The sequence below is a fragment of the Punica granatum genome, chromosome 1, assembly GCF_007655135.1.
Source record: "Punica granatum isolate Tunisia-2019 chromosome 1, ASM765513v2, whole genome shotgun sequence".
In the NCBI taxonomy this organism is placed as follows: domain Eukaryota; kingdom Viridiplantae; phylum Streptophyta; class Magnoliopsida; order Myrtales; family Lythraceae; genus Punica; species Punica granatum.
This window is the reverse complement of record NC_045127.1, coordinates 7038420-7050933: the sequence shown is the minus strand read 5'-3', so window position 1 is coordinate 7050933 and position 12514 is coordinate 7038420. Positions and strand designations below refer to the sequence as shown.

The 12514-nt window shown below is 41.4% G+C and overlaps 4 protein-coding genes across 5 annotated transcripts; 2 read left to right on the top strand and 2 right to left on the bottom strand.

The window, feature by feature from the left end:
* Window positions 1–1525: 1525 nt before the first annotated feature.
* Window positions 1526–4496, bottom strand: LOC116192951 (ER lumen protein-retaining receptor erd-2.2-like). The gene is made up of 6 exons (XM_031521665.1): window positions 4109–4496; window positions 2914–3113; window positions 2653–2793; window positions 2454–2534; window positions 1925–2049; window positions 1526–1836 (listed from the first exon to the last, which is right to left on the bottom strand). Exons 1-6 carry the CDS (start codon window positions 4461–4463, stop codon window positions 1788–1790), a joined length of 951 nt encoding a protein of 316 aa, XP_031377525.1. The 5' UTR covers window positions 4464–4496; the 3' UTR covers window positions 1526–1787.
* Window positions 4497–5997: 1501 nt separating this feature from the next.
* Window positions 5998–8163, top strand: LOC116189370. Its single transcript, XM_031519016.1, has 5 exons — window positions 5998–6404; window positions 6505–6616; window positions 6940–7010; window positions 7102–7704; window positions 7796–8163. The coding sequence occupies exons 1-5, from the start codon at window positions 6195–6197 to the stop codon at window positions 7913–7915; spliced, it is 1116 nt and encodes a 371-aa protein (XP_031374876.1). The 5' UTR covers window positions 5998–6194; the 3' UTR covers window positions 7916–8163.
* A 196-nt stretch (window positions 8164–8359) lies between these two features.
* LOC116202554 lies at window positions 8360–8785 on the bottom strand. Its single transcript, XM_031534145.1, has one exon. The coding sequence runs from the start codon at window positions 8783–8785 to the stop codon at window positions 8360–8362; it is 426 nt and encodes a 141-aa protein (XP_031390005.1).
* A 736-nt stretch (window positions 8786–9521) lies between these two features.
* Window positions 9522–11975, top strand: LOC116189376. Of its 2 annotated transcripts, none has more exons than XM_031519028.1 (4): window positions 9522–9805; window positions 10137–10292; window positions 10406–10476; window positions 11498–11975. In XM_031519028.1, exons 1-4 carry the CDS (start codon window positions 9650–9652, stop codon window positions 11697–11699), a joined length of 585 nt encoding a protein of 194 aa, XP_031374888.1. In that variant the 5' UTR covers window positions 9522–9649; the 3' UTR covers window positions 11700–11975. The 2 variants fall into 2 exon arrangements, with proteins under 2 accessions (XP_031374888.1, XP_031374896.1); XM_031519036.1 differs by having other exon boundaries at window positions 9667–9805; window positions 10133–10292.
* The last annotated feature ends 539 nt before the right edge of the window (window positions 11976–12514 follow it).

Below are 12514 nucleotides of genomic sequence, written 5' to 3'. Positions count from 1 at the left end.
AGAAGCCCCGATCCAATCCACTTTGACAGCTAATGATGCATCCAATTGGAATCATTAAATTTTTTCGTGCCATACAGCTGTTTTGTTTACTCATACAGTACGGCCCTCGAAAAAAGACTCCACCCCAAAGCCAAAAACCAAAAGAGGGAGAGACCATGACCAAGGACGCGTGGTATGGATCTTGCTGGATATGGAATTATCCTTTCCTTCTTAAATATTGCATATATATAACTATTTGTCATTTCTTGAAAAAAAAAAAAACTTGTGTCATTCATTGACGAATCAGGCCACTAATTGACAACGATCGCCCAACACTAGCGTGGTCACCCCCGATCCTAAAACTTCAAACCCGATGCTCCAATCGGGACGGCAAGGCTGCTGACATATTATCGCGTGGAAAGTAACTCGTGTAATCTACATATTGCACTATGTTTATTTGTTCCACCGATATTTATGTACATCGTACGTGGTAAGATAGAATTAAAGTTAGGAATTTCTGTTTCGTTTTTGCTGAATATTAATCTCTGTAACATATGGCATGGCAACTCGAAGCACAAGCTGTGTTTTTATCGCAATTAGTTTTCTCTATTTTCCTTCTTGGAAACCACATCTTATATCGCGGCTTTAGTTATTGGTCTTATCCCATGAGACAAAACATACCTGCATGGAGGAAGGGAGTTTGGTGGAGGGCACCAGTCTTTCTTCCGAAATCATGAGATTTTAAATGTGATTCTCACTAATTAAATTCTCATCTCTTTTATTTTACTTTTTATCCTTATTTTTATAATAGGATATGAATTCCTCTTATAATCGAAAATATATTTATATTAAACCACAAACAGCGAATCTATAAAACCAGCTGAAAGTATCTCATAAGTGGAGTTAAAACCAATGCTCAGACTGAATTAATTTTTAGCCAAGGGTGAGGATATACGTGATTATCATGGAGGAAAAAAAGCATGCATGCATGAAAAGAGTTTCACACGTAATCGATGTTATTTCTTTTGTCAAGATACTCGAGTCTAAAACCCTCAAACCCACCTTCCATAAGAGGCAAAAACGGGACATATACTCTTGCCATGCATGGGCTTTCAGCTTCTAGCCCCATTGGATCCTCCTCAGACACCGAAACAGCACATAAACTATGGCTTAGCGCTATCGGTTTCAATGCGTGTCCTCAACATAGTCTGCATGATTTCTCCAAGCAATGCAAAAAATACCAATATTTCATAATCACCACAATAACACAATCGTAGGCCGATAAACTGTTTCATTAAATCAGTTAATTGTCACGTTGTACTTTTTTCTCATCTCCTCCATCAATCGCCACCAAAGGTTTTTTAACCCGACAATTCCAGGCCTGAGTCATCAATGGGCCAAGTCCAATCTCTTTTGGTAATGGCCAATTTGTGTTATAGTGTTAAATCTGATGTGTTTCTCATTCCAAGTACCGGGTTCGGGCCATCCTTTCTCAACATAAGCCCAGGAGTCCGACAAATGTGAAAACCGATACGACAAGTCCTTGTGACGGGATCCTGTGCAATATGAACAGGTTTTGGAATTTCTGATTCATATAAATGGCTGCAACTTAAGCTACAGCTAGGATAGCTTCCGCAGTACAGAAATATATGCCAAAACAGGAAGCAGCTAACAGTCTAAATATATCATCAACAGTGAAAGACTTTAAATAAAAGAGTAAGACTATCTCTAGAGCAGAAGCGACCCAACCCGATCAACCACAACGTGCCAATTCCGAGTCCTGTTTGGGTAATGCATACCATACCGCATCACACAACCCCTGAAGGAAGGCGTAGAACAAGTTGCCCACCGACAACACTGCAAGAGAGACGTTTTGGTGTCAATTGTCAATGCAAAGCCATAAGAATACAGATCATTTGCGAAATCAATATAACAACACTTGTACCTCTTCACGTAGTAGTAGCAAAAATCTGCAAGAATGAAAGTTTGGACGATCTCAGAGAGCAGGACCATGGAAGGCCACAGCCCATAACCTAATGCTGTCAGCAAGCGCCCTCTCGTGTCCAGTACCTGCATACAGCAATGTTTTATGATGTAAGAAACATATTGGGGCACATATCTTGCATCTATAGTTTCAGACGACCAGCCATGAATCTTTTCTTGATATCTGGAATATTTTTATCAGGCATGCTATAACTGTGCTTACACAAACAATTTCTCATGCAACATTAAGTTATATTATCAACCTTTCTTTTCTGCCTATGGCAGTCTATGCATATATACATAGTTCCTCAATATAAAAGTCAGTATGTAAAAATATTAATGCAGCCTTAAGATATATTAACATCATCAATTAGCCCACAGATATCGAAAAGCAAGATGAGATTTCATCAAGAAGGAAGAAACTCTCGGAAAATATCAAGAGGGTCAATTCTAAGTAAACCTAGAAGTAGGTATCAGAAATTGCATCAGACCTGGAGAACCCAATGTGCACAGCTCAAGAACCTTGCAATTCCCAAGGCAAACACGTAATGAGCTGTGAAAGGCTCCACAATCTGGACAAGTAATTCACAAGTAGAAGCTGTTAGTTCTATACCGATTGGCAAGACATTATTATAAGAGGAGTTACTTCCTCCTTTATTATTATTTTTTTTTCCCCCTTTCTAGGAATACCTTAGTGTTCTGCATGACTCTCAGCTGAGGTAGCACTGAAACAGCCTCAAGATACACACAAAATGCCCAGAAAATCCTGTTGAAGATATGGTGATGCGTTGAGGGGTGAATAAGTAGAGATAGAACTGCGCAAGGTATCACCTGCATCGAGACCCAAAATCATCAGATAGATAATCAAGAAAAATCAATTAAATCCCTAAAGCACGAATCGTGAAAGACTTCTTATTCATTTACAAAGGGAAAAAGAAAAAAAGGACTTACCACATAGTAGATTGCAAAGTTGTCTTTGTCCTCCATGTAACTGGATCTCAGTTTGAAACGGATCATGTAGATGACCCAGAGAGTTGTTACCAGTGTAGCAGAATCAAGAAGCGTGTGGATATCATACTCCATGACGAAGCTACAGTAGAGTCTGACCGCTAAGAAGAGAGCGGTTAGTTCCTGAGATTTGAGTGAAAGCCCTGCAAAGACCAACCATATCGAAGATACAAGAAATCAGGCTGAGACTCAACATAAACGTGATGTAAATTTGCTAAAATCGTTACATTTTACTAAGAATGAGTAAACTTCTGGGATTGAACTCCACTGCTGCTTCCGGACAAACTTTAGATCCCAGATAGGCATCATCAAGAACACAATGCGGATGTTCTAACTCAAATCATATAGATGAGCAGGTCGTCAAATAGGCAAAGGGACGTACAGAATTTTACCATCCTCTCATGCAATGCTAAAGAAGTTCCATTAAGACAAACTTAAACTAGTCGGAAAAGAGTTGCAGTGTGACGTTAAATCCTAACCAAATCTCTCAACAGTGACGAGTGAACAAGTAGTTCATGTTTGCAGAGAAAACAAGCGCGTGGACTGCATAACCCAAGAACATACGGCTAACACATGTTTTCTTGCCATGAACTTTCCACACTCTATCAAGTGAAAATTGCTGCCACAGAGTGAGAAAGTTTCAGAACTAAAAGTTGGGCGCTAATAACATAATCGTTTGTAGATGAAATTGATACATCGACCCTCTTTTGTCAATTTGTATCAGGCCGGAGATTCAAATTTTCCCTTAATGAGTAATTCCAATTTTGCAATTTTCAATAGTTAGTTTAGGTTTCCATGGGTCCATTCATCAGCAAAGCAGTACAATCAATTCCCATCCAATTATAGAAATCAACATTAATTTGATGCAGTGAATATCTCTAAAGTGCACAACCATTACGACACTAAACTCCAAAATCACAAAAATTTAACTCATGCTGAGTACTCGTCTTCTGACTGCTCACACTCATTCCATGGGTAGAATGAGGAAAATTAGTAATTTAACCAAAAAATGCAAAATTCGACCGTACCAAAAAACAAACCAACCAAGAAAGCCGAGTATTGTATTGTAACGGAACTGCAAGGGACATGAAGCTCGAGGAAATTCACGAATCAAGGAACGGCCTAATAATGAGATTACCGGCACAAGTCTTCTCCTTCATGAGCTTGTAGATGAGGACGGAGATTCCGATGGCGTGGACAGCCTCGGCGGCGACGAAGAGGTTGTCGTGGTCGTGGACCACCATCCGGAGGAACACCAGGGCGGTCATGCCGGAGATGACGGCCAGGAAGGCCTTCACCTTCGGCGGCTGCCGCCGCACCCATGTCGCCACCACCTGGATCGGCCGCTTCGACGCCTTCATCACTGATTGTCCGATTGATCGCCGCGTCCAAGAGATCGGAGCAGTCCAAGAGAACGGAGCAGTGCAGGCAGAGCGAGAGAGAGAGAGAGACCTTTGAGATTGTCTTTCCTTGTGTCGCTCGGCTTGGATCATCAGTTCATGTTTCGAGCTCGGTGCGGGTTGGGTTGTCTCCGGGGTTTTGATCGGCTACGGGAAGGCCCACCATGGAAAATAAGCTTTTGGGCCTTTGTTTTTTCTTTTTTCGCTTTCGTCTTTCGGATGGTTAAGGTTGATAAGCTTCTCGTCTTGGTCAAGAAATCAAATTCTTCGATAATTTTGGGCAAGAAAATATATTTGAATAATCTAATAAAGTTATAATTCCCAATTTTTTTTCTCTTTATTAGTAAATATAATAGGAATGTTAGGTTACGGCCTCACTTCTCTAAAGTAATTCAAATCATATAAGTTTCCATATTTTATATATTGATAAAGAAACTCACATTATATGGCCATGTACATGCATAGAATTAGCTCATAGTCGAGTTAAGTAACTAATAGGACAAACATACAATGAGATGCTCTATCTTATTGCTTACACGAAAGGGATGCACCTAAGATAAAAAAAAAAATTAACATACACCAATGAAGATTTTGATGAAGCATTTGGTGCTTAAATCATGTAACTAAGTAGTTTATGTAATTAAAAATAGAAATATAGGTGCGTATCGGGATGAAACTGCCACGAACTCGAATAAAGGATATGCTATATTAGTTTTGGTGGAGGGGACATGAATTGGATGAGGAGGTGGAGTTGGAAGTTGGAGCTTAATGTTGGGTTTTGGTCAACAACCACTAACTACAGTGACTTTGGCATAAAATATAATTTCAAAAAGGAAAAAAAAAATTAGAAAAAAGAAGGCCAGTAGCTATACAATGTTGCCATTGGTAATAAGGCTATTAGATATAAGAATCCTTTCATCTAACAAAACCAAAAAAAAAAAAAATGATGTTTTGCACGTCCATCGAGAGAGAGAAAAATCCAACAAACTCCTTTTTTTCTTATAACAAGAACTAGCAAAGGTTGACTCATTAGGTGAATTTGCGCCTTTATGAGCGGGCAAATTGGATACCAACAGATCCCAGTTATCAACGTATTCAGTCCTTCTTTGTCGATACTACTAATTATAATCAGTTTTAACCGCTGATTTTCTTTCATTTTTTATATAAAGATAAATACTCCATCAATAAATGATATGTGACTTATGGTAACTACTAAAAGTAAGTTATACCCTTGTATTTTTTTTCCATTGAAATAGAACTGCAAACTTTGACCAATGTAAATGATGCATCGGTCAAAATTTAATCAAATTTTCGATCGATTCACATTTTATACCGTTAATTTAGTAATTTAATATCACAAACCAATCTACTAATTCAAATTCATATAATTTGTCGTAATATAGCTTTGGCCTTATTTTGTCAACTTGCTAGTTCAAATTAGCAGGACAACAATTCCGCGGCATATTTAACAAAATGCAGCAAAGTAAGAATGGAAAACTTACAAGAAAATATGAAGAAAAAGAGAAAGAAAAGAAAAGAAGAACGCAAAGAGGAAAAGCACAATGGGCCTTGTCCGGCGGTGAATGGGCCTTATTCTGTCTGGGTCGGCTGAAGCCCAGCCTTCGCTTTACTTACTTCAACCAGCGCATTGTCTTTATACGACCAGAGAAGCACGCAGCCAAATTGACCGTTGGAATTGTTTTTTGAAATCGCACTAGGCGCCCCGCTGCCTGCCACTGCCCGTTTGCTGTCTTCTTTCTTGATTCTTTTTGCTTGCTCAACCTCAAAGATCGAAGCTTCGGTAATCTTATCGTCTCATTCGCGATGAAGAAGCGCAGGCAGGACGCTTCTCCGGTCTCCTCGGACCGCCAGAAGTGGCAGAAAGTGTTCGACCCGCTGGTCGGGATGATAACCAAGCAGCAGTCTCAGCTGCATACTCTCGTCAGGGAGAGGAGTCTGCTCGAAGATCGTATCAGGACCCAGCAGAAGCGTTACGACTCCGATGTGGCTTTCCTCAGGGAGCGGATTTCGCAGGTACCGTTGATGACTTGTCGTGGTTGAAATTAGGGTTTTATGAATTGAGGCTTTTCGGTCTGAATTAATTTGGGGGAAATTGTTGAGGATTCTTGTTCAGATGAAGAGGGCTATGGCCGTGCAAGACATGATGCGGTCACTTGATGCGATGAAGTTGGAATTGGCCGTGGGATTGAAGCAAAGGGAGGCCCTTTTGCGCAAAATGAAGCTGGGTTAGTTCCTCCTCTTTTATCTTCTTTGAATTTTCGATATCGACTTCTGCATGGATTTATAGGAGAATGAAGTGCAGGGTGTGACCTACATAAGATTAATCGAACATGTGAAACTCTGTCGGCTCTTGATCGCATGCTTCTGTAACCTAGTCCGAGATTGTCAGTCAAATCTGGTGCATTAGAACTCTTTACCATAAAATCAATGGAAGCTTTGATATTCCACTGTGGAAATTAGTATGACTTTAGTTATCCCTCTTTTCGATTTGAAGATTGGCCATGGTAATATCTCATTTTGGTTGATAGCCTGTCTCTGTTGGGTGCAGATGAAGCAGAACTTGAGTTGGCCGATTTTAAAGAGTGTCTCAACGTCCTTTGCCCTTCTGCTAACCCTCGGGTTCGTTCTCTTTCTATGACATCTTTCACGGTTTTATACTCCAATCCTTAAACATGTTCACCCTGTGAACTTCAACATTTTTCTCTTGCAGGATGACTCTGAACGACACACTCCCGAGACCTCAAGAAGTAAAGGGTCAAGCCAGAAAAGCAGTGGGAGATCTGCCAAAGAATTAGATGTGCGGGATCATTTACTGGAAGATGAAATTAAAAGGCTAAAGCAAGAATACGATGTGCTGGTTTTGGATAAGAATGCCGAGATATCTGCATTGCTGACAGAGAAGAAGTTTGTGTGGAATCAGTATAAAATATTGGAAACTAACCTGAATGATAAGCTAAAGAGCAAGGAGGCCGAGATTCGGCTGGCAAATGAGAAAGTATCAGGACTTCTGGCAAGTATGGAGAAGCTCCAATCGTCCAATGATGCTAAGGATGAGGTTATTGCTAAATTAGAGAGTAAAATTGCTGATAAGGAAGCACTTGCAAGGAAGAGGGGTGATGAACTTGTGAGGCTTGCCCATGAATTGGAACTGCTGAGAAGAGCAAGATGCACCTCGGAGACACCCGTGTTGAGTCGGTGCACTACATCCGGCAGTATAACCTCCTCCTTGGGGAACAAGAAAGGTACCCGTGTTTCTGTGAACAAACCACCATCAGCTGCACAAGGTTCAGATTCTACGAAGAACTCTGAAAGGGTACTTTTATTTCTCGGGCTGCATCAATTATTGTGACTTGTCGCTTATGTTTTCCCAAATACTGAATCTTTTGTGTACTCGTGGTGATCAGGGAGGCCGGGGCTCAAAGAGAAAAGCTGATGAAATCGATTCAAGCCAAGTTACTCCGAAGCTGTTCTCATCATCATTCAAAATTCCAAAACTCAAGACCCCAGTGAAGCAAATGAGATGACTGCCTTGACCTTTGCCAACGCAGATTGCCAAACTCGTTTCTAATTGTATATTATCTTAGTGTCCAGAATTCAGAGTTCTTAGCTTAGTTTAGTGAATCTTGTGAATTAGCTGAGCTGTGTTATGGACAAGTAGCTGTCCCAACTTGTATTGTCTTCTACTCGTAGGCCATTTTTTCAATCCAGTTAACGTCTTGTAACTGTCAAGTTCATCTGAAAGGAAGTAAAATCGATTCTTTTTTGCGCAAAAGGGTGGCTCCGTTCTTGATCTTCACAAAGGTGGTTTCACATATTCATTTGGATTATCAACAAAAAGTCACCAAAAACAGAAAGCTGCCTTTCAACACAAACTTACAATAATCTAATATCACAACTTGTCAGAAAATAAGTACAGGGCGTTCCACACTTACATCCGAGGGAAAACTCTTTTCACTATTCATCACTCACTAGCTTGCATAGGAAGACCCCCAAGGAGACCACTTGGAATGAAAACTCGACTGGAAAGACAGCAGAACGAGCATCAGCAGCACCAGGATTGCCACACCCCAGGAGGACGACCTGCCATCTCGTTGGACTGAGTCGATCCCCGGCCTTGGACGCTGGTACGGCATCGAAACCCCGCCGTTGACGGAGACAAACTGGGCCGCGAATATCAGTAGCACGGGGAGCAGGAAGAGGAACAGCTTCATGCCCACCACGGTCCTCTGCATCTGCTTGTTGTAGTTGATGGAGAAGGAGAGGTAGAGCAAGAGCACGACTATGAAGAAGATGGTGATGACAGGCAGAGGAGGTGGAGAGACAGACGTGAGGGTGTTCTCAGTCCACCCGTGTTTCCATGCTGGACCCCTCTTCTCTTTTATCAGCCAACCCATTTAATCAAACGTTCTCCTTTCTCTCTTCTTCTTCTTTGCAGTGTTTCCTTCACAGATGTTGGCGCACAATGAAAATGGTAGCTTTATATATTAGAACGATAAGCACTTAGCCGGGGTTTCTGATTCTATCTTCAGACCGACCTATCTTCCCTCTAGAATCAACCCACTTGTCTGAATTTGATACCCATATAATACGCTCTGACAAATAAAATTACAGTTATTGCATACACAGTGTAATGGTATTTCTACCTTAATTTCTCCTCCTCTTTATAGTCATTACATAACTTCTGCTCGTATAATCTTTAGACAGATTCCTATCTACTACTCTGTTTCATGTGATCAAAGTTTAGATCGAATGTCTTGCCGCTGTTTATAAAAAATACTTAGCATAGAAGGAAGCATCCAACAGTGTTTTAGAAATCTTATATAGAGTCGTAAAGTTTCGAATTTTTATGCGCTAACCATATGGCAGGAGGAATCGAATTCGATTTTCCACCGAGAAAGGGGAGGGAACCTATTGCATCTGCTGTCCAGTGGAGGAGAGAAGCCTTGTGATTGTGAAACGTGGCAGCCATGCATGGTGCAGCTGCATGCTCGTGCTCCTCGTTTTTGGTCTTTGGTTCATAATAAGGCTTCTCGTGGCATATGATTTGACCAAAATCGTCTTGCGCTAATGTCGGGCTTGATTTTACACAAACTGGACCAGCCCAATGGGCAGTTCTCGAATTTATCGCCATTGCCAAGCCAGCCCCGCTGAGCTCAAGCTTTGGCCCATGGATTTAAAGTAGTAGTAGCTCTACCGTGTCTCCCGTTGCTCAATGCTCACCGCGCCTGTGACTCGATGTCTCGAACACAGTGAAGAGGATGCCACCTCCCGAGCACGAGGAGCCTGGGAAGAAGAAGAAGAAGAAAGCCAAGAAGACCCATCTCGTGAAGCCTCACGGGGAAGAATTCCACGTAAAGGGGGAGACGCCAGAGGGCTCCAAGTCCGAGAGGGAAGGGGGTGAGGATGAAGCCAAAGTATGTCATGCTATTTCTCCCATCTGTTCTTGATTTGCATGCCTCGTCAGTTTTAATCCCCAGTTGAAATAGAACGGTGGTGTCAACTCTGGCTTTGCCTTGATTTTGGTAAGAACTTGAGCTAATGAATTAACAACGGCAGTACGAGGATTCTGCTTCTGGTCGGTTGCCGGAATTTCATTTCTGATACTTGTGCATCAAGCCCCGATTTTCCACGAGTAATAGTTGAAGATTCAGCTTGATAAATGTCGGCGGCGGCGTGCTCCTTGTGGATGATTATACCTAGACAGTAATTCTAATTGCTTATTAATCTGTGTCTTGTTTAAGACAGGTAATAACTGGGGAGGAGATGGACGAGGTGGAGCTCAGGGATAAGAAAAGGAAGAGGAAACATTCGCTTTCGGCCTCTGTGGAAATAGGTAAAAGCAAGAAGAAGCAGAAGGTCGTCTTCGATCTTCCTGGTCAAAAGCGTCCGACTCCCAGTGAAGTATGCTGCTCTCATTAGTGTTTGTAAATTGTTTTCATGTTCTATCCTAACTCATGAAGCTGGCTCGGGACTTATGTCAATTAACAGAATTGTGCTGCAATTTTGGATTGCAGAGGGATCCGTTGAGGATTTTCTACGAGACGCTGTACAAGCAAGTGCCCGGTTGTGAACTCGCACAGATATGGTGAGAATTTTGGCCTCATTCTTATCATGATACAGCGGGACATCAGGGGCCAAGGTTTCCCGCGCGTCAGGAAGTGTTAGGTGTTCCTTTTATATTACTGATTGCTGTTTGAAGAAGAGATATAGCCATTTCTTTTCAGCAAGGAGAATACATTCCATTAATTTAGAGAATCTTATTTGATTAGTTTACTCTATCCTAAGCAGTTCTTATGTCCTGAGTCTCCGGAATGCTGATTGGATGTGAAAAGGTGTAGAATGGAAGTTCAGTGAACGAAGATTATCATACATTAGATATTCCTGTTGAGCTGATGAGACAAGATTAACAAGACATCTGCCAAATGAGAGTGGGGGGGAGGTGGGGCATGATGGCTTTCTTTAAGCTCGAGTTTTAGAGTTTCCTTTAGATGACGATAGTAACATAATGAATTTGAGCATAGAATTATCAGAATGGCTCTTTCCTGAGGAGCACATGATAAGATCATCGGGAGTGTTTTCATGCGCCTGGGGCTCAATACTGCTATACGAGCTGATCTTATGCTGCGTAGTGTTTATAGACTGTGACCATATTCCAATCTCTTTGGTATGTCTAGGTATTAGAATGAGACAATATCGTAGCTCTCGCGAGATCCTAGTAGAGCTGTGGGTGACAGAAAGAGAACTCTGCAATATCATGTTCATGTGTTGCATGTCATCAGCTGAATCTTTTATTCACTGTCTTTACTGCGGTTGCCTCTTTCCCAGTATTAGTAGTTTCTGCAATTCACTTGTGTTGTCATGCAGCGGCAGGCAGTTTCACTTAACGATTGTCTTTTCGTGCTTCCTCCCCGTTCTCAGGGTCTTTGTTACCATGAATGGAAATGGTTTCCATGTATAGTGAGGTTAAATGTGAACAAAAGATGTTACCCATTACTTTTTAATGAATTAAAAGCTCATGGGGGAAGCTAAATGGCAGTGCACATGATAATAATTCAAACTTTGTTCATTTGGGTGCACTAATGATAACGGTGACATTGTTGCTGCAGGATGATGGAGTCAGGTTTGCTTTCAAGAGAAGAGGCAAAACAAATTTACGAGAAGCAGAAGAGCAAAGCATTGACTTCTGCGGCAATAGCCGACATTGATGTCGGAACCTCAGCGAAGAGGGAACAAGTTTCCGGGAAGAAGAAGAGAACAGAAACCAAAGTTATGGTAAAGAAGTCCAGCAAGCATAAATGTGAAGATTAGAACCTGTTAATGGTGTTTTGATGGTTGTGCAGCAGAGAGAGAGAGAGAGAGCCATAGAGCAGTGTGAGGATGGCCAAATATCGGTTACAAAGGAGCCTCGTAGGCCTAGTAGAAAGATCAATTTTGTTCATTTACTGAAGTGGTTGGGTTATTAGTGGCTTTCCTGATCTGCAGTGTAAATTATTGGTTGATAGGGATATTTCCATTACTGGCTATGCCAATAGTAGTAGTCTGAGCATCAGTTAAGTGCAGCCAAAAATATGTCTTAATTAGAATGATCCTACGCTAGCGGTATTTACTCGAGACAATAGACGTAATTGTTTGAGATGTTTGGCACGATAACATCGCACAATTATCATCGGTACGAATGGAGCTACGGGGCGGGCTTGACGATCTGGAGTTGACATAGACTCGTCAATTTTTCGCCCGGCTCGATAGGACAAAGGGCCTGCAAGATATTGCTATACCTGTACTGAGTGTGTTGTACCATTGACGGGCTGGCCCGTCAAGGCAGACGAAGTAAACTGGCCTGAGCAAAAAACTTGCCGAACCCGAGATCCGTAGCTGATTCGCCCTGGATATTTGGGATTTTTATAACCCGACTCGATTGGAGGGTCGGTTTTATGTTTATTTTTTGGCTTTTGGGGGTAGTTTCGGGTTTCACAATGTAAAAATCAATAACTGATCCGCTCCGAGTTTTTTTTTTTAATGAAAATTTGATTTTAAATATAACTGAGGTTTTTGTACCGGAACTTTTGTTTGGCATTGTTAGTTTGCTCAAATAATGAAAAATTATAATATATGTGAAGTGAATG